Genomic DNA, 27893 nt, shown 5'->3' with positions numbered 1-27893 from the left:
GGGTATCGCTGCCAATATTAAATGCTCTGCGACAATGTCGTTTCCATTGATTATATGTAAAAAATATAATGTACAAAGTCCTAATACCGATATTGATAAAATCGAAATACCTCTAAGGAAAGAGTTAAATGTAAAATGTCAAATGTTAAGTGTTAAATGACAAATGTTTTGTGGGAAAATTCTTTTTTTTGACGTGTCTACATTTTACATTTCTCTCATTACATTTAACATTTGCGCTCTGTCACATCCCATTGCCCTTCACGCTTTCTACATAGCAACTTTCGCACAGCATCAACTTGCATTATGCAAATGTAGGATATCATGTGACTTATTAACATATATGGAAACCCGGCACGCACACTATAAGGATATTCACCGCACGACAAAAGAAATCAAGCTGGCACACCATAAGAAACTATCTAGACGACCGTGCGTAATTTTGAATGTGCCAGGAAATAATTGATAGATTCAAGCAGCCAAAGAAACATACTTTCCAGTAATTTATAACACAATAACTGGAATTTCGTATTAATACCCGTATTTTTATATTTTAAACACCCCCACTCTTTCCGGTCTCTCTATAAACAGAGTTGAGTAGCCTACTTTGATCCATTAAAAAAACAATATATAAGCATTGTGCCCAACAAATAAATAATATATTTAAAGAGAGGAATGACTATACATCTTTTAGTATGATTAAGCCCTGTATCTTTATTTTAGTTTAGTTTAGTCCCCCCCCCCCCTCTTTCACTTCAACTTTAATCTTATTTTGTAAATTTAAGCAAAAATATGAATGTGCAAGAAAACTATTTGCATATTTGAAAAGAGCAATCAGTGATACTTAACATGGTATCTGGAATGTATTTAGACCAGTATTTTTACTTAAATACCCCTTTAATAGTGTGATATTTATTGGATTTAAATTATGAAAATACGATTGTACCAGAAAACTATTTACATATTTTACAAACAGAAATGAATGTGATTTTCACTAATATGTAACATGATACCTGACATTTCGTATTTGGACATTGCACAGCCCCCCCCCCCCCCCCGTAATCATCATAAAGTGCCATCCAAAGTGTCAAGGTGAGTAAATTTTTATTGTGTGCTAGGCTGATTTCCTGTTATAGTGTCGTGAATATCCTTGTTCTAGCTTATAGTGTGCCAGGTTTCCGTATATGTTAATAAGTCACGTGATATCCTACATTTGCATATGCAAGTTGATGCTGTGCGAAACATGCTATGTAGAATGCGTGTAGGACAAATGGGATGTGGCAGAGAGCAAATGTAAAATGTAATGAGAGTAATGTAAAATGTAGACACGTAAAAAAAAAGCATTTTCCCACAAAACAATTGTCATTTAGCACTTAACATTTGACGTTTTACATTTAACTCTTGCCTTAGAGGTATTTTGACTTTATCATTACCGGTATTATGACTTTGTACATTGTACTTTTTACATATAATCAATACAAAAGACATTGTAGCAGAGCATTTAATATTGGCAACGATATCCTTCCATACGATTCAGCAGCTTTATCCAAATTTCAGACGGAAATGTCAATTGACGAAGTTGAGATTCGTATACCACCTTTTAGCATTGAGTCATCTATGACGTTGGTAGACAGTCTGACTTCGGTGGGGATCGAAGAAACTTTTATTGTGGGGACAAAAAACGAGGTCCCGTATATTGTGGCCGAAAGAGGGTCCACAATCTTGATATACCACATTTTTACACTATTTGTATACGAGGGGAGGCCCTTTAACCAAGCAGTTTTGGTCTGTTTTCACGAAATCCGAACTCAACAATCATCAGGGTGTAATGGTGATATATTCACACGTTTTTTTTTTAAATCGGATAAAAATTGTGACGTCTACAATCAAGGGCAATAAATCAGGAAGTTACGATCCGATATGTGTGAATATCGAAAAGAACCAGGATCTTTGAGTTATGTATTTCAGGTTTCATCAAAATTATGATCTGTAGAGGGTCCACAACCTCGATATACCATATGTTTACACAATTTGCGTACGAGGGCGGCCATTTTGTTCAGCAGTTTTGGTCCGATTTTCACGAAATTCGAACTCAACCAACACTACGGTGTAACGGTGATATATTCGGACGTTTTTTTTAACTGTGACCTCTAGAGGGACCACATTCTAATAACGCGATTTTTCGTATATTCGGGGACCATAATTCAGGAAGTTACGATCCGATATGCGCGTATATCGAAAAGAACCAAGCTCTTTGAGTTATAAACATGCATTTCAAATCTCATCAAAATCATATGAAAATTGTGACCTCTTAGGGTGTCTACCAGCTAAAAGGATGATTTTTCGTACTATCAGGGGTTATAATCTATGAAGTTATGGTCCGATACATGCCAATATCGACAGGAACCATGATCCTTGTGAGATAGACCTCTATTTCAAGTTTCGACAAAATCGGATAAAATTTGTAACGTGTAGAGAGTGTGACAAACAAATTGTGGACTGACCGACAGACGTTCGGGCGGAGGTCGGGGCGGACAAGAGCGATGACAATATACGTCGACATGAAAATATGGGCGTATAAATGCAATCTGATGTAGGTGTTTCTAGATGTTTTAATTGCACTCCTTGGCACTCAAAATGTAGGTTTAGACAGGTATGTTAGGGTGTCACGAGCTGAAAATAAAATCTCGAACACTATATGGATAGTTATGGCACTATATTTATATATAAAACAACCCTGTGTGATTCTCTATCATAAACTGTCATGAAAATGTACCTCCATGTTGTATTTCTTAAGGTATATCAATTTGAATGTCCATTAAAATAGATCGCTGTTGCCTATATTTGGGAAGAGCATACTTGTTTTTGGTTTGGGGGGACATTCAGACACAAACTAGGTCATTTCGGGACTAACATGGTCAATTTTATTTCAATAATTCGCTTGCGCTTAGGGTCTATAGCAGTTGGAGGAAACCACGAGGTTGACCCGGCGACCCTACGCATTAAGTTTGCAATGGAAATCACACCACGTTTTTGTTTGGTTGAACAGAAATGTCTGGGGTCACGTGATCTTTATTTGCCAAAGGGGTTTAACGTCCACTCGACACAAACTAGGTCATTTCGGGACTAACACATGGTTTAATTTTATTTCAACAATTCGCTTCCGCATAGGGGTTATCAGCAGTGGGAGGAAACCGGAGGACCCGTAGAAAACCCACGAGGTTGGACAGGCGAGCCTACTCCTTGTCACGTACATACGGGGAATCGATACCACGCCAGTTGACTCAATGACAGACCTTATGATACAGCGGGCACGTGCTAACCATTCGTCCATCCAACCCCACTATTTTTATGAAACCGCAAGCAATAATAATGAAGATATGGTACAGCGCGCGTGCTAACCATTCGGCCATCCAACCCCCTGCATTGTACATCGGTAAGCTTGTCCAAAGACATTACAAATGGTAAATAGCAGATTGACTGCCTTGGTATAATTGTTTCAGGTTAGAATTTTCAAATTCTCCTGAATTTATAGGTAGGCAAAATACGTTGGCACATTAGAGAGGCGAGAAGACTAAATAGCCATCAGGCGAGTATTACTGACAACACTGCTGGTTATTTATTACTAGCAGGATACCCGGCTTCGCTCGGGGGTCATAACTCCGAAACCGGAAGTGGTAGACTAACGCCACCTGGCCTATGTTACTCCCCTGTTCGAGCTACCCCTATACCCCAAATTTCAGACTCGGGGCAGACCTAGTGTAGCCGCCAACCCCGAACAGACAGACAGACAGACAAACGACAGTCACAAATATATATATATAGATGAGGTTGTATGCCTACCCTGGTGTCTGGCTGATGAAGGGCGGACAGCCCGAAACATGTTCCAGACCTAGATTATAATTTTTTAAACCATCTACACAGTGTTTGCCGGGGATCCTCTATTTTTGATAAATCCAGTAGATCTTAAGTGGTACATGTTGGTAGATATTTAAAGTGGGCACTGTTATTTAATTTTCCTAATTTGATTGCACCATGGTTATATTTCACTCCAATACGAAAGAAAATCGAATATCATTGGAGGGAGCATGAAGGTTGAATATTATTGGAGGGAGCATGAGGGTTGCCTATGGCCTTTAGTTCCTTCGACTATTAGGGTATTGTTAAAATGATCACAGTTATTTTTTATGTTTTGTTTTTTTTAAAGATAGGTTGCCAGGCAACGAAACATAAAGGCCTCAGCAGCTAAATCGAACAAGCGGTCGACAAGGGTTGTCGAACATTCATTCTTTCGTATGTAAACACTCCATGATAATTTCATACGAATCAGCCTATAATTTTACGTCATCTGCGGGTTCGCGAGGTTCTACAAACTGAAACAACGGCCATAACTCTGGAAGTAATGTACAGAAATTGGACAAGCTTTTTTTGTTTTACTAATTTAAAGAATGCATATAAATTCCATACAGATCGGATAATAACTTGTCATGCGAACGCTCAACAAAAGTGAAACAAGGGCCATAACTTTCGAAGTAATTGGGAGAAATGGTGCAGACATTCAACAGGCTTCTTTATTTCACTAATTTAAATGATGCATACAAATTCCATATAAATCGGATGATCACTTTTGTCGTTAAAACGTTCACAAGGTGCAACAAGCTATAGCTCCAGCGGAAATTAAAAAGGATTCTTCGTTTCACTAATTTAAATGACGCATGAATAAATTTCATACATAACGCTAGGTAACTGTCGTCAATTATGAGCGTCCATAAGGTTCATAAAAGTGATACAAGGGAAATTGCCGAAATTCAATAGTGTCCTTTGTTGCATTGATTGTTTTAAAATCATGTATTAATTTATTTCAAAACAATCAAATAATAAATGTAGTTTGTAGAGTGTTCAGAAGAAATTGTAGACGACAGAAGAACTAGGATGGCAATATACGACATTTCTATGTGAGCGTATAAATAGTAAATACTCATCAATAAATCTTAATGTTTGTTTTCATTTTGTTTCATGTGACGGTATGCTTTTGGAAAGCTTGTTAAAATAAATGGATTATAATCAATGTTGTAAATTGAATGAAAGGCATGTTAACGGTTATTTACACAATTTTGAATAATAACACATCCCTGACACAACAGCAAGAACCGCATGGTACCATACAAAATTAAAAGGACGGTTTATTTCATATCAACAAAAACATTCGCGCTTGTTCATCCCTCCACATTTTGTTCGGACTTGGGACCGTCATTGGATGGTGTTGATGCCAATGGTTGTGTTACAATGTTCACTGCAACCCACCAAGTCTTGTCCCTGTAGTATAGAAATGAAATAGATTTCATACAGTATGTTATAATATCTAATTAATACAAAGGTACACATACATTTGTAAGCTACGTATTGTTTATTCTCTTTAATTTACATTTAATTGACGCTTTATGAGTTAGTGTCACAGGCCTTCATTGAATTCACTATACCGTAGGTTCGGTGAAATGAAATGAAATGGGGTTTAACCTCCTACTTTTCTGTTCCTATGCTGGGCTAATGACGACGGGCATACGCCATACAGTGTGCTATGAGGCAAATTTTGCCCGGGCAGCGGCACTATCGCCTACTCTTATATCGAATTCCAACTGCCAAGGGATCTTTTACGTGCATTCCAATGTATACACGGTAGGTTCGGTGTGGATAGAACATAACTTGTAGCGCCTGCATTTAACGATTTCACGTCATTAGATAGGAACACCCAAGACAAGCCAGGGCGAGGATCTCTAGTGAAGTCTGGATTATGTATGGTATATTTATAGGGTTTGTGGACATAGACTTATTCCTTCAAAATCTATCAACACAAGTAGCAAAAATTAGCTTTGGATATACTCATAGTCATACTTACAAGTTCAGGAAGAGGGCCACCAGAAGAAGTAAAGCATTGGAATGAAAATTACGTGCGCTGTTGGCATGGTCTTGTTTAGACACTGGACTTAAAGGAACCTTGACCTCTAAAAATATAGAATGAAATATCTCAGTACATGTCAATTATCCATACGTTTATACTCGATCAGATAGGTCGTATATCTTAAATAATAATGTTCTTTCCTAATTTTATTATTTCTAAATTACAGTCAGAGATGGATTCAGCCCAACGTGTATATCATAAATAATTACATTCATTCCTCACTTCATTATTCCTCATTTTCAATCTAAAACCGATTCAGTCACACCTCTATAGCGAAATATTTGAACGCACAATCTGTGGAGACTCAATGCAGAACATAATAAAAAGTAATGCTTCTCTGAAACTTTAATATTTGTTTTTGAAATGTGAATTCGTCGTTCCCTGTTCTTTGTCAACCAATAAGACAGTTTGTTACAAAATACAAAAGTTATAAATGACGTTGGTTAAGCTGTAAAAAAATTTTCATGGATCACTCGACTTGAAGCAAATACATTGGCATTTGTGATTTTAATTGATAATTTTCGCTCTGTAAATAGAGATAGCTAATGATTACAGATCAGATTCAAGGGTGCTCCAAATACAAATGTCAGATTCTTATTGTTACATCCCATAACAAGTGATAATTTATCTCGTACGTCGCCGGAATTCGAACCCGTGACATATGGGAGTCAAATTCAAATATCTTCCCTACCACTCGACGGTGATGTTAGAGACTAAATTTCAAAATGCATATGCACCATGTACAGTCCATACATTCACTATATATACAGCTAATTTACCACATTTTGATGAGAAATGAAATGAAATGGTGTTTAACGTCCTACTGTTACTGCTCCGAACTGGGCTAATGAAGACGGGCATACGCCATACAGTGTGCTATGAGGGAAATTTTGCCCGGACAGCGGCAATACGGCCTACTCTTATATCGAATTCCAACTGTCAAGGGACCTTTTACGTGCACGCCAATGTGTACACGGGACCTCGGTTTTTCGTCCCATCCGAACGACTAGACAGCTGTCCTTGTCAGGCCCTCCGTCCTGCATCACTGACAAGGGGGGACCACGCCGGAAAATCTGGATGAACTTTATCGGCCAATGCAGGGATCGAACAGCCGACCTCCAGGCTAGCGAGCCAGCGTCTTACCCACTTAGCATTTTGATGAGTGTGGGACAGAATTAATTCCGAAATGAAATTAAACACGGGTAAATTTACCTTTTAAGCTTAGGTCCTTTGTGAGTTCTTCTCCATCACTAAGAATAAGGCGACCTACGTAGGTATAATTAAAATCTTTGTCTGTGACATTTTTCAAAGTGACTTTAATTTCTTCACTATAATTTGTACTCCTCTTATTGTTTGACTTCTCAAAGATCACTCTGTCGATATATGACGGATCCGTTATATTAAACTCACCGCGAAACCAATATCCCAATTCCGTCTAAAAAATATATATTAAATTCTAGAATATTCTACGGTTTATTTACTAATTATCTTGAATTTGTTTAAATATTGTAAACAACCTGACCACTGGTTATAACGAGTTCAGATTTGCCAGATTATAACACGCACATACATTGGCATCATATCCCACTCAGCCATTAGCAAATTGATTTTCTAAAGAGTCCATGTTCATGCATTCGGAAACGCAAATAATAAATCTAACGTAGCAAATAAATAAACACAGAATAGATTTATTAAAATAGCTTTTAAATTTATTTATGTTTTATTTATTTTTCATTCATTTAAACATACGTTGCGAAAGAACTAAATCTATTGTAGGTCTTTATTTAGGCCTGAAATGTTATCTAAATAATCAGACATCAATTAATTGATCCAGAACATAATGAATTCTCGATGCAATCGTTAGCCTGCGATATTTATCGGATTGTAATACATTTTTTGAAGGATAATATAAACGTAAAATTGGATAATCCGAGACTTTGCTTTTCATAATACCGACCTTATTAATGATCGAGGCTAGCCAAAAATTAAAAAAGCTAATATCTCGGTTCAGAGTGAAGCAATTTGGCTGCAATTTTCAGCAGATTCTCTTTATATTATCTATTTTTATATCTGTTTTAAGTTTCAGTACCCACTATGCTACATTGTGGATACCCCAACGTATCCACTCTTATTGTCTGGTGAATGAAATACAATACGATGTGGTAAATGGTACCACCTTGGAGAATTACAATCTGCTATTTAAGTGTGCAAGTAGGATGTCGTATATTGACGTGGTTAATCTTTATACAATCAGTAAAACAAAAGTGTAGTTTGTAAATACTGTTAATTTTACGCTTCAAGACAGTAAATGTGAAGTAAAATTAATTGATATTGGTATACATTAGAAATAATATAGAGGTATATTATTATATAGATCTAACTTTGAAAGACTCCATGAGTTCTATAAGATATTTACCGTTTCGTTTTCTAACTTTCTACTTATAAAAACACACTCTGTAATATAAGGATATGTGTAACTCCAAATCAATTCGGCATCTTCTCCCTCCCTTGCTTTAACTGCTCCGGAATTATCTATCCATTTTGGCCCTGTAACGATATACGATACTTTGATTCATGCAATAGATCAACCGCAACCCAATTTCATCGACTGACACAAGCATCTTTACTGTTGTACACACGCACCAAACATAGACACCAACCAAATCTTTACGTTTGTAATGTGTTTAATTATTGAATACTTTGCAAGAAAACAAACCGAATTTTAATTAGTTTGAACCGTAACATCGTATGTTACAACGTCCGTACATAAACAAGAAATCTAACGTTGACTGAGAAGACACCTTAGTCATAATTTCAGTAATGAAATGGGTATAACGCCCGACTTTTCTACACCAATCGGGCCAATCAAGACGGCTAGCATCGTACACGAATGGGCATCTGTTTTCTCAACGACTTCGCAGTAGTCCTTGTCGGATAAAAATGCACCACTGATGGGGAAACGGGGATGGAAAGTCCCAGGCACCTATATCATTAAAGACAGGGTTCGTGAGCCAGCTCTGTATTCATAAAGCCACCGTAGTCTCATCAATAGAAGAAACCACCACTAACCTTTAGCAATGGGACTTGCCGTAGTTGATCAATAAGTCTATGGTATAGATTCGGCGTTTTGTTGATTAGATAACCTATTCTTTGATTTACCATCGAATGTGAAACAAAACCGGAAAATATTATTTTAATAAAAAAAAAGACTAGTAAGATAGTTTTATTCTAAATAGCTAGATATTAATTATTTGTGTCGTCCCATCCGAAATTATACTGTCCATGTTATCACAAACAGTAGGCCGGTTTCTGTGAAGCCTAAGTTCAAGATGGGGAATCATAAAATTGTCTACTAAGAAAACTGAATAAAGAAATAAGAGTTATTTACTCAATGCTATCAATTTAATTGACAAATTCATTGGTACTGAATCACCAAAGTCAACTTGACAGTTGTAATGGAGGCCGTAGTCTATGTTGATAGGATCTTTAAGTATCAAAGATACTTTCTTCTTATTCGTCCCTTCTATGTTCTCAATAACGTGTTCCAGCATTGTTGATATGAATGGATCGGGCTTGAATCCCTCTTCCTGCGTCCATTTTCCCACAGGAACCTGAAATCATTTATGCATCGTACTTCAACACACATTCTCGGTATCCCCAGTGGTATCGTTCCGTTCTTCTGCACTAACCCCTGTGTCAATTCATGCGGGAGACATAGTCAAATTATCCACCCTTGATACTTCTACTATTTTTATCGATCAATCGAGTGGGCGAAGGAAAGTAACTCGCATTTTATTGCAACTAAGATTACTGTGGTGAACGTGAACAATGACGCCAAGACTGGTATGTAAACTGTTTTATGATTGGTTCGTAGAATCAAGCTACGATCATGAGCAGACAATTTGAGAAAAACCCAGATGTTAGTGGAATATAATGTCTAACAATATAATGGCAGTAACAATAATCATATTATTTGAGAAAAACCCATTGATGGACCAAGATGTTAGTGGAATATAACGTCTAACAATATAATGGCGGGAACAATAATCATATTATGATATTTAACCAATTATTGTACCTAAAATTGATATTCAAGATATTATAACAAACCATGCTGGTTGTTTTGATACGTCAACGGAACTATAGATTAATGAACACGTTGGCCATTTACATGTTCCTTTGTTATAAAACATATGTCATATGTTTTGACCAAATGAGATAACAATTCCTGTCGATATCCAGGGTATAGTGCATGTCCATTCCATATATGGAATTTGGCTATTGTCAGTCTATTACGTAAATCAATTAGGGGTAGGTACCTATAAATGAGAGAGCGGTGTTGACTTCGGGAGAACTCACGCAGATCATTATAGCAGACATAACAAGCCAGATGGTTGTTTTTATTTACCAACTGCCCCAGATTGTTTGAAGAATAAAACTTAGAAAAAAATTGAACTGTATGCTGTATTTTTGATCATGGAAAGAAAAAAAAGTTCAAGAAAAAGCCAGTAGTACTACAACTGAGGATATCGAGAATGACAAGTCCTATAGTAACTTTTTAGCAACTTTATCTGCATCTATTTTCTTTTTCAAAAACATCAAATGTTCATATTAATGGACCAGACTTCTCTTTCCATTCAAATACCTACAATAAAATAAAAGTCCTTGGATTTAAGTCATTGAAGGACCGGACCGACCCCATTCAAATGGAAGCAAAACTATTTGTGGACGAATGAAACGTTGGGAAGACAATCATGAAGTTAAATAAAATAATTGATGATTAGTTGATAAATAATTGATGGTATCACCATTTCTTAGAAACAGGTGTGGCATACTCTGGGACTAGATAATAAATAATTGATGTTATCACCATTTCTTAGAAAAAAGTGTGGCATACTCTGGGATTAGTTAATAAATAATGGATGTTATCACCATTTCTTAGAAACAAGTATGGCATACTCTGGGAGAGGTTAACAAATAATTGATGTTATCATCATTTCCTAGAAACAATTGTGGCATACACTGGTAGGATGACCCGTGCACTTTACAGAAAGTTGGTCTCGACACGGCTAAATGTGCACGCTTCAGTTGCGTGTCTCGAACTGATTTCTGACTACCCCGCACTCGCTTTGAGTCGATAAATAGCCATGGCACGTGCAATTCTCTACAAATATATCAACTATTACAGCCGTAAAAAATCTATTGTTGACGATTTTGAATAGCAGTAAAATTTAGCTTCTTGGTTATTACAGCAGCTTTAGTAATTACGTTTGTTTTATTTTTTAAATTGCTTTATCATTAACTGTACCGTTAAGAGCGGCATCTTTTGGTTTAGTACAAATACTATCTCTGAATCACTTTCTTTAGCAGGAACATGATACTAGCAGTAGTTTCATTTTACTTTTACAAGTTTCTTAAAACAATTGTTGAGTTGTCTAAAGTGCTTATTTTTAAATTCAATTTCTTGTTCTAGCTTTCTGTTATGTTTCGTAAAAAAGTAGTCTTGATTATCCCGACCTGTCAATCAGACGTAGAATGGTCGATAGACTGGTTAAGCGAGATTAATTTCAAAACAAGGGCACATAACCTATCTTTTACTCAAAAGTGTCTGGATGTTATGGACGCAACTTGGAACCAGTTTTCAGTCTATTATTTATAGATGATTAATGGTCATAGCTTATTAAGTACAACATGATCGTTTATTTAGTGACTATAATTGTGTGAAACTGATTTGAGGCTTGGCATATATATAAATATTGTGGCGTAATTGTCGAGATATTTGGAGATATTTATTTATGGTGGGTCACCCTAACACTGGGATTAGTTATGTTATCACAATTTCTTAGAAGCAAGTGTGGCATACTTTGGGCTTAGTTAATAAATAATTGATGTAATGCGTTGGTTGCGATGGCATGCATGTACTTTGGAACATAAGGTTTGCCACGGAGTCAAGTGACGTGGTTTCGATTCCGACGGAGTAGGGTTACCTGCCCAACCTCGTAGGTTACACCTGTCTCTCTAATTACCTTATCATCAGACATATTCTCAGAGCGAGCGCGAATAAAAATCATGCTGTTGACAGATTGGTAAGTTTCATATTTCCACACCAATTCAACTCTTTGGCGTACTGTTCTTCTAACCGGATTCTCTGTTTCTTTCCAGGTAAACGCTGTTTCTAAATTATACGAAAACCACAGACTATATTAAATATATATCCTGCGCTCTACGAACGTATTTTATAGGCCCTTATAAAGTTTCACTTGCTAGTCCAAAGAGATCAATTGTCCTTTGTAATTTCGAAAAGTATTATGCGTGAAATGTCTTTTATCTCTAGAACTATGTATTAATATATCTTCAGGGTAATGAAGACATTCTGTGTGGTAAACTGGGGCACGAAGGTAACGAGGTCAGGTTACAATGAATTCTAACGACTCATGTGTAGTTATTTAAATCACAAGTTGGCGTCCTTTTGATCAGATTAGATATTAACTTAAAATTTAGGTTATTTATAAATCTTCAAGTTGCCTTTGATAAATATGCTCATGGTTAATCAGTCCCACTGCCTTGATATGTAAAGCACTTTCTAGTTTTGTGATAATACGTACCTGTCACCAGGGGGCTCCACACCAACACAGTTAGGTATAACAGACTGAATCCCATTCTGTAAAAAATTTAAATCTTAGCTTAAATGCATAACTAGTTCTGCCCTAGTACATTGATTGGGTAGTGTTCTTAAAGAATACGCATTGGGTAAACAGTAACTCAGGGCCAAGTGAACACCCTGCACACCATCAGCCCAGTCACATTAAAGAGCGTGAATTGGGTAAACAGTAACTCAGTATCTGCCGGGACGTATTCAGTCAAGTAATCTAAAAGAATATGGTTTGAATAAATACAAACACGGAGTCAAATGAACATCCGACACATTCATTAATCTTAACGAAAATGAATTTGATAGATAATAGTATCTCACGGACGCCATCAGCCCAGTAATCTTGGATAAAATCAATATGGTAGATATTAACTAGGGAACACCATACACGTCACCAGTCTAGTAATCTTAAAGAACATAATTGGGTAGATAGTAAGTAAATGCCTGGTAAGTCTAGTAGCCTCCAAGAACACGAATTGGGTAGTAATGTAGTAATATGCGTCGCTGGTCAGATGTGGAAAGCACAACTCCAAGTATTGTCTCTTATTATATTTGTAATACTTTACTTATGACTCCTTTTCATGTTCTGGATTTATTTTTAACGCAGGACTAAGAGGTTTGTCTACCAGCCACCAGGAACAACACTGCAGCAGTTCTTTTTAACATTTTATATCAAGCACTTGATACATCGGTTACAAACATAGATTACAATAACGTCATTCTCTACTCTCTCAAACCCACCATTTGGCAGAACGAGTTTACTGACGGAAACCCTACATCATATAATGGCTCTCCTACGACCTAACGAGGCAATCTGAATCCATGTGGTGTCTCTTCAACCCAACAGTATCTGCCAACCGATCTACATGGTATCTCTCTCAATGCGTGTCTCTATATAGGATCTAAATCAGTGTTTTAATCATTTACAGTGACCCTGAGACAGCTCCGGCAATTATGTAATTAATTATGATGATAGGTTACTAAGCCTAATGACATCGAGAAACACCCTTATATGGACAGTGAAAACTTTCCACCGAGAGTGCCAGGCGTGTTATTTTGTTATTAACCCAGAATTAAATGTTTACCAAATCATCACTGTTTTTTATATATAAACCCATCACTTATTCAATTTGAGTGTGTGAGATATGTGGAACCAATAATCAGTTAAAAGATATAATATGGTCGCGGAGATCATATTACTATGGTATCACGGCATCAGTCTAGTAATATTAAAGAACATTAAATATTACTACAGTTTAGTCACAGGAAACTAGCGGTGATTACAACCAAGATGATTTATGTCAAACATAACAATGTCCAGTTATCTGGTGGAGTTTGTGATGAACCTCGGGGTGTTCTCACTTTCCCAGCAGCTATTGTTTTCCACGTAGAATCATCGGACCAGTACTAATTAGGGTAACAATGGTGTTAAAACTATAGTCTTTTTCATATCAATATTAACCACTTTACATAAAAGTTATTTTATTAACAAATTTAGCATGTACATATATATTTTTCATATCAATATTAACTACTTTACATACAAGTTATTTTATTAACAAATTTAGTATTGTACATGTATATTTAAAATCCGACTAAATGTGATATCGAATTTCCGTATTTATATAAAGTCGTCAAACCAGTTAATAATCTTTGTTTTTCATCATGTATTCTTCTGTTTAATTCTATGTACATGTATTTTCTTTGGACGTGAAACGCCTCCATTTCCATATTGTGATTTATAGTTTATACATGTCATAGGTTAAATTTAACTGATCATGAAATAATTAAAACAGAGTATAACTTACTAATCTGTAACTAACCCCTAATCCGCTTAATTAGTAGGGTTAATCTGCTGGGTCCACAAGCTAAAAACGCGATTTTTCGTACAATTAGGGGGCCATAATTCAGGAAGTTACGGTACAATATGCGCGAATATCAAAAGGAACCGAGATCTTTGGGTTATAAACTTACATTTCATGTTTCAACAAAATCGGATAAAAATTGTGACCTCTATAGGGTCCACAACCTTGATATACCATATTTTTACGCTAGATGAGAACGAAGGGCGGCCATTTTGTCCGTCAGCTTTGGGCCGATTTTCACGAAATTCGAACTCAGCCGTCCTTAGGGTGTAACGGTGATATAATAATACGGTTTTTTTTAAATCGGATAAACAATATGACTTCTATAGGATTAACAAGCTAAAAACGCGATTTTTCGTACAATCAGGGGCCATAATTGAGGAACTTACTGGCCGATATGCACGAATATCGAAAGGAACCGAGATCTTTGGGTTATAAACTTACATTTAAAGTTTCAACAAGATCGGATAAAAATTGTGACCTCTGTAGGTCCACAAGCTAAAAACGTGATTTTTCGTCCAATCAGGGGCCATAATCCATGAATGTTCGACCCGATACATGCCAATATCGAAAGCAGCCAAGATCTTTTGGGGATAAACCTATATTTCAAGTTTCGTCAAAATCGGATAATAATTGTGACCTGTAGAGAGTCCACAAACAATTGTGGACGGACAGACAGACAGACGTCCGGACGGACAGGGGCGACGGCATAATACGTCCACATGAAAATGTGGGCGTATAAAAAGGGAATTCCAACCACGCCACTTGACTCAATGGAAGACATTATGGGCAATCCACCCCCTAAATGTTACGTACAATTATGTTACCCGTAGTGAGACATAATAAACATTTAACACGATTATCCAACCTTATACGATTGAATTGTTATTTGTATATTTGTTAAGAAGTGTTAAAATAGACAAAACTTTATAGTGTAAGGATTGCAAGAGTTGTTAGTAATAGCTGTTCTATTATGCATACTATTAGCGTATGTTAGATACGTACTGGGCCTTCCCCAAACCTAAATATAGATTGTTTATCCTGTGTTTTTAGTGACGTAAATATATATACATAAGAGAGTACAGGAATAGACTACAAATGGCGGGGCCTTCAATACAGGTTGAGACGCCTTACTCCTTCATCTTGTCTTAGGAAACATTAATCTCAGGAAACATTAATCTCGAAACTGATAGGACACACACCTGAAGAGCAGATACTTTTAAACCATGCACATATTGGGGAGAATTGGAATGAGAAGGATCCGTTAACTTCAAGCCTTTATAGTCATAATAGATATAGTAAAAGATTTTTATTTTTGTAATAAAACATATTGGACTTACAGTAATTTAATGATGTTTACCATGAAAATGTCAATTTACAATATAAATGATTATATTTAGTAACCTTAAACCACAATAACAGCCAACACATATTATAGTGCAATACTTGGAATACATTTATGGTAAGACTCGCAAATACTTCCTTGCTTAGTATAGTGTGTACAGTACATTGAGGGTAAGCTTCGTAATATTAACCTATAGGACCAGACCTTTTTCGTCTTGTCATGTTCCGTGATGTACCCTTGATTTTTGCTTCAGCTTCATGTTTTAGAAGTAATACAATAAAAAAACAACGGATCATAATGTTACCTACCTTGTTCATCTACCGTTTATCACTAGGGGTGTATTCAAATAACTTCCCGGTAAATACGCCTAGTTTCATATTCTTCACAAATCGAAAGTAGTTTAAACTTAAACGCAGAATAAATCTGACCTTGTATACGCCTAGTTTCATATTCTTCACAAATCGAAAGTAGTTTAAACTTAAACGCAGAATAAACCAGTTTGGTCACATATATTTCAAAGGAAAACAAGCGATTGCCATGTAAGATGCGCCCACATTTTGCAAGAGATGGACAGAGAACAAGTTAATAACAAAAAAGAAGCGATATTTCGTACAGAGACAATAATCCAGGAAGTTACGGTCCAATATGCGTGAATATCTACAGAATCCTATTTTAAGTTTCACCAAAATCAAAAAAAAGGAGTGGCCATTTACGGCCATTTACAAATCAAACGTGAAGCGCTGTCACTTGCCGTTACTGGAAATTTGGTCGGTAAATGATCGAGCCTACGAAGCGAGGCCGCAGTTGCAGTCTGGATCACCCAGTTCCTAGGAAAATAATCGAGTAACGGATAGGTTTATGAGAGACTGGGTGATACAGACTGCTACAAACACAACTTACTTCCGGGCCGTTGAACATGAATTTCGGCAAGTGACAGCGCTTCACGTTTGATTTGTAACTAATAACGCTGTTAAATGGCCAATTTAATTACATCGGAAGCTGAATAATGATCAAATAAGGTCTCGTTGGCAATAAAAACGACGGGTAGTGTTAGAACTAGTGAGTATTGTGAGATGTTATCAGACGTAATGCCTTGAAGACGTGAAAACAAAGATGGCGGCTGAATTACCTTTTATATACTATAATATATAGTCAAGCAGTAGTAAGAAGTTTTATTTTAATCCCTTCAAGTGCCTGTGAGTGGAGACTATGCCGGCATGTAATTGTGTTGGGGTTAGTCATTTCAGTTGCAGGTATATATGACTGTCCTATTGCCAGTTTTCTTCATTTTTGGTTTCAATGGGTAGGTTCACAAGGCAATAGTAATACTACAGTGGCAATTCATATGTCTATGATTCATTCCATGATTCTACTTGTTAGTGGCAAAAGTTCGTTTCTACCCAAAAGGTCTATCCTTTTCAGGCTAAGAACTTTTCAGCCTGCACATTGAAGTACAAAATAAAACTGATTGGAGATTTCGATAAAAGTTTTTTTAAACCAGCGGCTGCTAGGCAGGATACGCCCACATTTTCGAGAGATGGATAGAGAACAAGCTAAAAAGAAAGTGATTTTTCCTATAATCAAGTGCCATAATTCAGAAAATTACAATTCGATATGCGCAAATATCGAAAAGAACCGAGATCTTTGGGTTATAAACTTACATTTCACGTTTCAACAAAATTGGATAAAATTGTGACCTCTATAGGGTCCACAACCTTGATATACCATATTTTTTTAACGCTATTTGTGAACGAGGGGCGGCCATTTTGTCTGTCAGTTTTGGGCTGATTTTCAAGAAATTCGAACTCAGCCGTCCTTAGGGTGTGGCGGTGATATAATAATACGTTGTTTTTTTTAAATCGGATAAAAATTATGACCTCTATAGGGCCCACATACTAAAATAGCGACTTTTCGTATACATTTCAAGTGTCAACAAAATCGGATAAAAATTAGGGTCCACAACCTTGATATACCATATTTTTACGCTATTTGAGGACGAACAGCGGCCATTTTGTCTGTCAGTTTTGGGCCGATTTTCAGGGGCCATAATCCATGAAGTTACAGTCTGATACATGCCAATATCGAAAGGAACCGAGAGGGTCATAAACCTATATTTCAAGTTTCATTGAAATCGGTTAAAAATTGTGACCTGTAGACTGTTCACAAACAATTGTGGACGTCCGGGCGGACATGGGCGACGACAATATACGCCCACATGAAATGTAATTATGAGCGTTTTGGGTCAATTTCTGTCACACCATTCTGCACAAAAAGGTGAATCTACTTCATACTTAGAGAATAGATCTCTGTCCTAAATGACCGCCATATCCAACAAGCGGTTGCCGTACAGAGAGAGAGGGAGAGAGTGAGAGATGGGGTTTGACGTCCACTCGACACAAACTAGCTCATTTCGGGACTAACATATGGTTCAATTTTATTTCCATAATTCGCTTGCGCGTAGGGGTCTTTAGCAGTGGGAGGAAACCTAAGGGCCCGGAGAAAACCCACGAGGTTGGACAGGTGACCCTACTCCTTGTCACGTACAACCGGGGACTCGAAACCACGCAAGTTGACTCAAAGACAGACTTTATGATAGCGTGCTCGTGCTTACCATTCAGCCCTCCCCCACCACCCTCGGTTACCATACAAGATACGCCCACATTTTGCAATTTGCAAGAGATGGACAGATAACAAGCTAAAAAAAAAGAAGCGATTTTTAGTACAATGACAGGCCATAATCCAGGCAGTTACAGTCCGATATGCGTGAATATCTTCAAGAACCTAGTCTTCGGGATATAAACATATTTTAAATGTCATCAAAATCAGATAAAAATTGTGGCCTCTTGGGGGTTTTTAAAATCGGATAAAAAATTGTAACCTCTGGAGAATCCACAAGCTAAAAACGTAATTTTTCGAACAACCAGGGGCCTTAATCCATGCAGCTATGGTCCGATACATGCCAATATCGAAGGAAACTGAGATCTTTGTGAGACCTATATTTCAAATTTCGTCAAAATCGGATCATGGGCCCTAATCCACCAAGTTACTGAGTCCGATATGCGAAAATATCGAAAAGAGCCAAGATCTTACGATTATAAACATACATTTCAAGTGTCTTCGAAATCAGAAAAAAAATGTCCTCTAGAGTGTTCACGACCTTGGTATTACATACTTTTATGCTATTTGCGTACAAGAACCGGCCATTTTGTCAGACAGTTTCGAATTCAGCCTTCATTGATGTCAAGTAGTAACTTCTAGCGGGTCCACAATCTAAAATGCGATTTTTCGATCAATTAGGGGCCATAATCCAGGAAGTGGCGTTCTGATATGCGCGATTATCGAAAGGAACCAAGCTTGTTGTGATATAAACATAAATGTAAAGTTTTATCAAAATTGTGACCTCAAGAGGACCCACAACCTTGATATACCATATATTTGCACTATTTGCGTACGAGGGGTGGCCATTTTGTCTAACGATTTTCACGAAATTCGAACTCCGCCATCATTAGGGTGTAACGGCGATACACTCAAATATTTGTTTTTTAATCTGATAAAAATTTTGACTTCTAGAAGGGGCCACAAGCTAAAAACGCGATTTTTCATTCAACCAAGGGCCATAATTCAGGAAATTAATATCGACAGCAACCAAGATCTTTGGGTTATAAACATGTATTTCAAGTTTCAACCTTGATATACCATTTTGTCCGACAGGTTTGGTCCGATTTTTACGAACTTTCAACTCAACCAATATTACGGTGAAGCGGTGATATATTCGAACGGTCTTTTAAATCGGATAATAATTGTGACTCTAGAGGAACCACAAGCTAAAAACAATCAGGAGCCATAATTCAGGAAGTTAAGATCCGATATGCGCGAATATCGAAAGGGGCCAAGATCGTTGGGTCAAAAACATGCATTTTAAGTTTCATCAAAATCAGGTGGAAATTGTAACCTTTACAGTGTCCACATAAAACATGATTTTTCGTACAATCAGGGACCATAATTCATGAAGTTATGGTCCGATACATGCCATTATCGAAAGGATCCGATATCTTTAAATGATAAAGCTATATTTCAAGTTTCATCAAAATAGGATAAAAACTGTGACGGACGGACAGGGGCGATAGCATAATACGTCCACATGAAAATGTGGGCGTATAAAAAATGGTATACTGTTTGTATAGCGGTTCTACTCGCTTTCATATCCGTCATGTACAAAGACCAAATAAACTTTTTCAATTTTATTAATGGAAGCAGAATAAATATTTAAGTATACTTAAGCTGCGTTAAGCTGTTCTCTATCCATCGCTTGCAATATGTAGGCATATCTTGCCTGGCAGCCGCCGGATGAATACTCTCGTGCAATTGTCTTATGGGGTAAGTTTTCTTTGTTCGTTACAAATGTCCCCAAAACTATTATCTCCTGACGACATGTTTTGATTTGTTCATTAAAGCTTAAATATTGGATATTAGGCTCCTGTTTTTTTAACGGTAAGCTATTGGTTTAAATGGAACAATATTAAATTTAAATTCGTGTTTTTAATTTTGAATATTAACATTATGGATAGTACAGAGGTTGAGGTTTAGAGTTTAGTTATTTTAATATGAAACCTTTGTCAAAATTAAAAACAGCTGTGTTTATATTTTCTTTTTACTCTAAATATATCTAACATATATATGTAAATGATTGATTTATATGAACGTTTATTTTTGTTGTACATTTGTCACAGGTCATATATTTGGATGGTTCGCATCCGTTTCAAATTCTATAATACATTTTATGTTTACGGTATAATGTCCTTTCCAACGTTTTATTGTTGCTGTAAACAAGATTAAGAGGGCCTGACAAGGACAGCTGTCTAGTCTTTCGGATGGGACGAAAAACCGAGGTCCCGTGTATACATTGGCGTGCACGTAAAAGATCCCTTGGCAGTTGGAATTCGATATAAGAGTAGGCGATAGTGCCGCTGCCCGGGCAAAATTTCCCTCATAGCATACTGTATGGCGTATGTCCGTCTTCATTAGCCCAGGTTAGGAGCAGAACAGTAGGACGTTAAACCCCATTTCATTTTGCATATTTGACCCATATAACAACTCTTAATAGTACTACCGATTAGCTTAGACCTAACAAAGCGCTCCGTCAAGTATTCTTCGGCTCATAATCTATGGAACTCTGTACCCCTTCACATAAAGGAATCTACGTATATATTGTATTTTCAAAACCAGATTGAAAGCCCATCTGTTTACACATGACTATGGATGAGATGGTCCAACCAAAGTTTAAAAGAGCATTCGGAACGAAATCCGTTATTGGATGTTATGAAATGTTATCAAAAAAGACGAGTAGGAGATTTTTTTATCACCCAATCCCTTCTTACATGCACAAATAAATAAATATAATTTTTTGCTATAGATTTCACTTTTACTGAACCTGATTACATTACAGCGTAGTGATACATCATTTTTTGACAGCAATTCAACCGTGTGTGTGTTAGTTGTATTTTACGTCCGCTTCCACCGAGGTGATATCGCAGACAAGCAATTCAACCACTGCAAAATCCTTTATATTGACCCAGTGTTTCCATCAAGGCCAATTAAATAAAAATAGTTCCTTTTTAATAAGAAAGAAGTTACATTTAATAAAAAGTGAACTGTTTTTTGAAAATATAAAAGTAGTTTCTTTTTGATTGACCAATCAAATTCATGTAAAGCGATATCTCCTAAGGTGATGTCGCTGTAGATTATGAAATTTATCACATAAGCAATATATACTGTAGAATGTATTATTGGGTGATAAATATATATATCATATTTTTTTATTTCATTTTATTTTATCTATTTGCGTATATGCTTGACTTGTGCAATCTTGTTGAAACGTCCTGACAAGGACAGCTGTCTAGTCGTTCGGATGGGACGAAAAAACCGAGGTCTCGTGTACATATTGGCGTGCACGTAAAAGATCCCTTAGCAGTTGAAATTCGATATAAGTGTAGGTCGTAGCGCCGCTGCCCGGGCAAAATTTCCCTCATGGCACACTGTATGGCGTATGCCCGTCTTCATTAGCCCAGTTCAGGAGCGGAACAGTAGGACGTTAAACCCCATTTCATTTCATTTTGTTGAAACGTCACAGCAAAATAAACCGTAGTCATTGTTATTCATAAAAGTGTGTTATTTGAACATAGTTACACTCAAAATCAGTGATCTGATTGGATAAGAAGATTTTTCTAAATCTGTGACCTGATTGGATAAGAAGATTCATCAGAGAAGCTCTGTTCTCACCTTTAAGCTACAATATCATATTTTTAAGTTATATTTTTAAAAAGTATTAAAATAAAGCCTTTGAACATAGCTATTCCATGGAGGGAATAGGAAAACAAGGGGGATAATTGTGTTATTATTTCCTGTGTCAATGATTTTTAAGGGTGGGAAATAATGCCCATGATCGTATAATAGTGAGTTGATAACCTATTGAGCAAAAGACATAGAAATAATTATGTTTTAACTTTCTTAGAAAACATGAAATTCTCGCTTTAAAGGTGATAAAGAGATACATGTAAAATAACTTTAGATGTATTATTTCAACCTCAACTGTCATGTCTAAAGAAACTACCGAGACAAAATAATCACAAGGTATAAGTTCAGCTTCGACTGTTGTATTGAAAAAAAATCCCGACTACAATTATGCATAATAAAAATTTGATAAAAAGATAAGTAACAGATATATATATATAAAATATATATCAATTAAAAATTTGATAAAAAGATAAGTAACAGATATATATAACAGATATATATATATAAAATATATATCAATTAAAAATTTGATAAAAAGATAAGTAACAGATATATATATATATTATATATATATATATATATATATATATATGGGGTTTAACGTCTACTCGACACAAACTAGGTCATTTCGGGACTAACATGGTTCAATTTTACTTCAATAATTCGCTTGCTCGTAGGGTTCTTTAGCTGTGGGGGAAATCGGAGGAACCGGAGGTACGCCAGATGACTCAATGACAGACCTTATAATACGTGCTAACTATTCGCCCCCCCCCCCCCAAGATAAGTAAAAGAATCTCGTATACAATGTAATAAAATTAAATAGAACGTTACAGCATACGAATTATTAATAAGTGTGAACAACGTGTCAAACATACACAACTACTATCAGAGTGGTAAGAAAATCAAATATCCGAGCTTGAAATTAAAAACGCAATTATCAAAATGGCGTGGAAAAGCAAAAATTGCAGAAAACGTGGAATGTTACATGTGCTGAGTAAAATAAAATAAAACTTAGTACGAACAATCCAAAACATTAGACAGAATTCGAAGTTCTAATAAACAGTATCCGCAAAATATTGTAAACAAACCAACCGTGAGGCTGATGTTCCACGCCGAAATCTCAAAATAAATAGATGACACATATTAATTAATCGCACATTTACTTTTTTCAAAAGTATCAAGCAATCAAACAAATTATCACCTATACACTAAGTTTCATCACTCTCTATCGGATAGAATCAAATTTATCTTGTCCCAAAGCATCGACCAATGACATTTCTTAGCTTTTTTTATCAAGGCAATCACTTGATAAACATCGACAGCAAGTTTAAACAATCTAAATTAACTAAAAGCAGAGTTGTGTGTTACAAAGTCTTCACCAATCAAATTGCTTATCGCTCCTTAGCCTAAGCAGAAAAATTCTCATCATCGAACTTAGTCAAGGTAAATTATATAATGAATCTATACTCGGGGTTTCATCACTCTCGATTAATTAAAACCAAAGTTATCGTGCCCCAAAGCATCAACCGATCACATTGCTTGTCTCTGCTTACCGTAAGCAGACAATGTTTATCATCGATCTCCGTCAAGGCATTCGCCTAATGAACGCCTACACCCAGTTTGAACATTCTTCCTCAATTAGAAAGAGAGTTATTTTGTTCCAAAGCATCCACCAATGAAATTGCTTATCGCTCTGCATACCCTGGGCAGAAAATGCTTACTATTGAACTTAGTCAAGGTATTCATGTGATAAAACTATACACCAAGTGTCCTCACTCTAACTTAATTAAAACTAATGTTGTCGTGTCCCAAAGCATCAACCAATCAAATTGCTTACCCTAAGCAGAACATTCACCTAATCAACACCTACGCCAAGTGTGAACATTCTAGCTCAACTACAATGAGAGTTATTGTGTTCCAAAGTCTCGACCAATCAAATTGCTTATCGCTCCGATTACCCAGGGCAAAGCATGCTCATTATCGAATTTAGTCAAGGTATTGATGTAATAAAACTATACACCAAGTTAGATCACTGTGACTTAAAAGAACTAAAGTTATCGTGTCCCATAGCATCAACCAGCTAAATTAAAATGCGGGCAGACAGACAGGCAGTGCTTCAACATGATCTGCTTCCCCATAAGTGATATCGCATCACAGACGGACGGACCCATTTTAATAATCCCCCATGCTTTCTTCGAAAGGCGGGGGACAAAAATTGCCTTCATAGATAACAACCAGTGCAATCCAATCAGATTGTGAAGTGGATGTACAAATACGAGTTGTCGATGTCTTTTTTTCATGGTCAACACGACACTCCCAACTGGATGTAACCAAGAAAATGTTGAATTAATATGAAGCATGTCATGTTACTCATAATAATGCTAGCAAATTATTCCTCGGGAATGAAGGAAATGTTGAAAGGTGACACAGACTTTTTCATAGACACAGTGCTGTCCGTTTTAGTGATCTTGCCGGGACATTTAAAAACTAAATAGGCCCTCCAGCAACTGCCGCCTCAGGCCTTGGTGGAGCTTAATCCGCCACTGCGGGCAGATTCTTATGAAAGGGTGTCGCTGCCAATATTTAATGCTCTGCGACAATGTCGGTAAAAAGTACAATGTACAAAGTTCTAATACCGATAATGATACATTGTAGCAGAGCATTTAATATTGGCAGCGATACCCTTCCAATTCAATTCAGTATGTCTGATTGGAACTTTCTCAGAACGCTTTTAACCACTAGCACGCTTAAAATTGGTAATGTAAAAAATTTAACTCCCAACTTTTATTCATCTAAATGCTCACTTCTTTTTTTACTTTCAAATAACGTTTTATTTTATACCTTAGCTTGTAGTAGAATGATGAAATCTGAGTCAAAAATAGCTAAAATAAGATGTATGATATGCAAATTTAACATGCAATATGATTATTAGCTAGAATTCCTCTCATTTATATGCACAGTTATTCAGCAATCTGATTAAAAAACAGATCCTATTTCGTTTCGATGTTTTATAGTTCAAAATTTCGTTTTACTTGTCTTCACAACTATAGCATCTAGAAGAGTTTTTACCCTCGTTCTGGTTGATCTGAGGCATTAGCCAATGAAACGGTCTGTTACGGCGAGTTTTGGCGTGTGGTACACGGAACTGTGGGTAAACAACTGGAAACTTCAACGCTGATTGATTAGTAAATGTCGGACGTCATATAGGGCCAAAAGCTGCTTATATGGCCCCTGACACGTTTATGTAGTGTTCTGATTTATAATCAGATTGAGTGATTCAGTAAAATAATGACTCAAAAAGGCTAAAATTATGTGCATACTATGCAAATTAGATCTGTCAACCTATGCCAAAATTGATACATGATTAAAATTCAAAAGAAATTTTAAGCTAATTAAACACCCATTATGCTAATTAATATCAATAATTTAAATTAGTTTTGTCGATCTGTTTACGATCTCCGTCACAACATTATTCAGTTGTTAATGGTTATAGCTGAAATAAAATTAAAATATTGTAATATTTAGATCTCATTGTCCAGTTAGCCTTAATGTTAAATCCCAATTGGTTTAAGCCTCAACTGTCTCCGAAATGTGACATTTTTTACACGCCCACGTGGGCGTATTTTGTCGTCGTTCCTGTTAGTGGACACTCTACAAATTTTATCCGATTTTGACCAAACGTGAAATGTAGGGTTATATGTTAGCATATATTGAAAGATAACTTCATGGATTATGGCCCCTGGTTGTTAAAAAATCGCGGTTTTAGCTTGTGGACACTCGAGAGGTCACAATTTTTAGCCGATTTTGATGAAACGCAAATATGTGTTTATAACACAACGATCTCGGCTCCTTCCCTTTCGTTTTTAGGTTTTGGTTTCCCTAGCCGTCCAAATTTTTATCCGATTTTAAAAACCGTTCAAAAATATCACCATAACGCTCCAATGTTGGTTTTGTTTGATTTTATTTTGAAAATTGGACCGAGACTTTCCGACAAACTGAAATCTCCCTGTATGTAACAGCCATCGTCTTGCGCACCGATCCATCATCCACCGCCTTATTCGCTGAGCTACCATGGCACTGCTGCCTTAGAGTGAAGAGAAAAAAACAATTTCACGTCACAAATCAATTGATCAATACCTAAAATCAGTTTAACTCCATTGGCACTATAAATTATAATAGTTTCAAAACCTTCTACGTATTGTGTCTTGTCCGTAGATTTGTTTTGTGTAAATTGTGTGGCGCAGTCCCCCCGCACTTACTATTAGAGCCTGAGGTTTCAGATACTATTACTTTTAATCCATATTGCTTTGAGTCCTTCATCCTCCATATGTTACAGTTCAAGAATATAATTATAGATTACTGTCAGGCCTTACCCGTAAGCTTCCCTGACTGCTGTTATTATCGAGGTGTTGAATTTTGGTTGATTTTTTGTGTTTTGCCCCGTCACAGTGAATGACCCCTTTACGTTTAGTTGTTTCCCTTTTAACTGTTCTAACTGCAGGCTTATTATGTGTACCTTAGACTCTAAATGCCGAAACACAGTGTGTTCGGTGGCGAATATTGTGCTGGTTACATATATATTTCTGTAAATCGTGCACTGTCTGGCCCCGTACTGAAGATGAAATTTTATTGCTGTGTTTGGTACCGGTTTTGCACCATACTTCAATTACTGTTTCGGTTCCTTGGTTGTTTGACGATTTGTACCCGATAACGTCGCCCGTGTTTCAGTTTAAAAAGTTTTAAGGTGGACGGGTGGTATGATGATTCATGGAAAGTACAGTGGAATAACAATAAGAATTCGTCTGCTAAATGCAGCCATTTTGCCGCGAACAAAGGGACCCGTAGCGGCGAGGTGAGATGAGATAACGCTAGTAATATTATAGCGTGATGTTGATATTTACGGCCCAATTGTTCATCGCGAGGTTCTATATTATCAATTGGCAAACCGAAGAACTCCGAATGCATGAGCCGCTTACATCAACGTAGTGTCATAAAATGACGCCATGTTGTCGACCGTTTTCAAAGTAACGTTTTCGTCGATAACAAGAAGGAACATTGAACAAACCATGAAGATTCAATTCAATGAGTTGATTATTTTTTGATGGGTCTCAGATTCGAATGGAGCGCTAATATTAACCCACCTGACACGAAATATAGGTGCGCGATGGAGGGCGCTCCTAAAAAAGCAAGGCCTGTAACACCAAGGTTGTGGATCCTCCAGAGGTCGCAATTTTTGTCCGGTTCCTTATAATCTTGGTAATTTCATGGATTATGGGCCATGAGTGTACGTAAATCACGCTATTAAACTTAAATTCTGAACTCTCTATTGGTTACAATTTTTATCTGATTCTAAAAACCGTTTAAATATATCGACGTAATCGGACCGAAAATATCAAATAATGTACGCAAATAGTGGGGAAAAAATATGGTATATCAAGGTTGTGGACCCTCTAGAGGCGACAGTTTTGATCCGTTTTTGAGGAAATTTTAAATTTATGTTTATATCACAAAGATCTTGGTTCCTGAATTATGGCCCCCGATTGTTCCAAAAATCGCAATTTTAGCTTGTGGACCCGCTAGACATCACAATTGGTATTCAATTTAAAAAACATTTAAATATATCACCGTTACACATCAATGGTGGTAAAGTTTTAATTTCGTAAAAAACCGAACGAAACTGCTTGACAAAATGGCTGCTCCTTGTACGCAAATAGTGTAAAAGTATGTAATACAAAGGTTGTGAACACTCTAGAAGTCACAATTTTTATCCGATTTTGATGA

The 27893-nt window shown here is 36.6% G+C and overlaps 1 protein-coding gene across 1 annotated transcript; it reads right to left on the bottom strand.

Annotated features, from left to right (window-relative positions):
* Positions 1-4402: 4402 nt before the first annotated feature.
* Positions 4403-16215, bottom strand: LOC126824844 (uncharacterized). Its single transcript, XM_050554243.2, has 8 exons — positions 16127-16215; positions 12562-12617; positions 11983-12131; positions 9345-9567; positions 8373-8503; positions 7169-7391; positions 5894-5999; positions 4403-5313 (listed from the first exon to the last, which is right to left on the bottom strand). Exons 2-8 carry the CDS (start codon positions 12614-12616, stop codon positions 5214-5216), a joined length of 987 nt encoding a protein of 328 aa, XP_050410200.1. The 5' UTR covers position 12617; positions 16127-16215; the 3' UTR covers positions 4403-5213.
* Positions 16216-27893: the final 11678 nt, after the last annotated feature.

Source organism: Patella vulgata, chromosome 1 (assembly GCF_932274485.2).
Source record: "Patella vulgata chromosome 1, xgPatVulg1.2, whole genome shotgun sequence".
NCBI lineage: Eukaryota > Metazoa > Mollusca > Gastropoda > Patellidae > Patella > Patella vulgata.
Note: the sequence above shows the minus strand (reverse complement) of the source record. Positions and strands in the feature narration are given on the sequence as shown.

Coding starts and splice junctions, on each gene's coding strand:
- LOC126824844 (XM_050554243.2), bottom strand. CDS start 12,616: ATGGGATTCAGTCTGTTATACCTAACTGTGTTGGTGTGGAGCCCCCTG. Junction 8,504..9,344: donor AATTAAATTGATAGCATTGA/GTAAATAACTCT, acceptor ATATCGTTACAG/GGCCAAAATGGATAGATAAT. Junction 7,392..8,372: donor GAAAGTTAGAAAACGAAACG/GTAAATATCTTA, acceptor TATATTTTTTAG/ACGGAATTGGGATATTGGTT.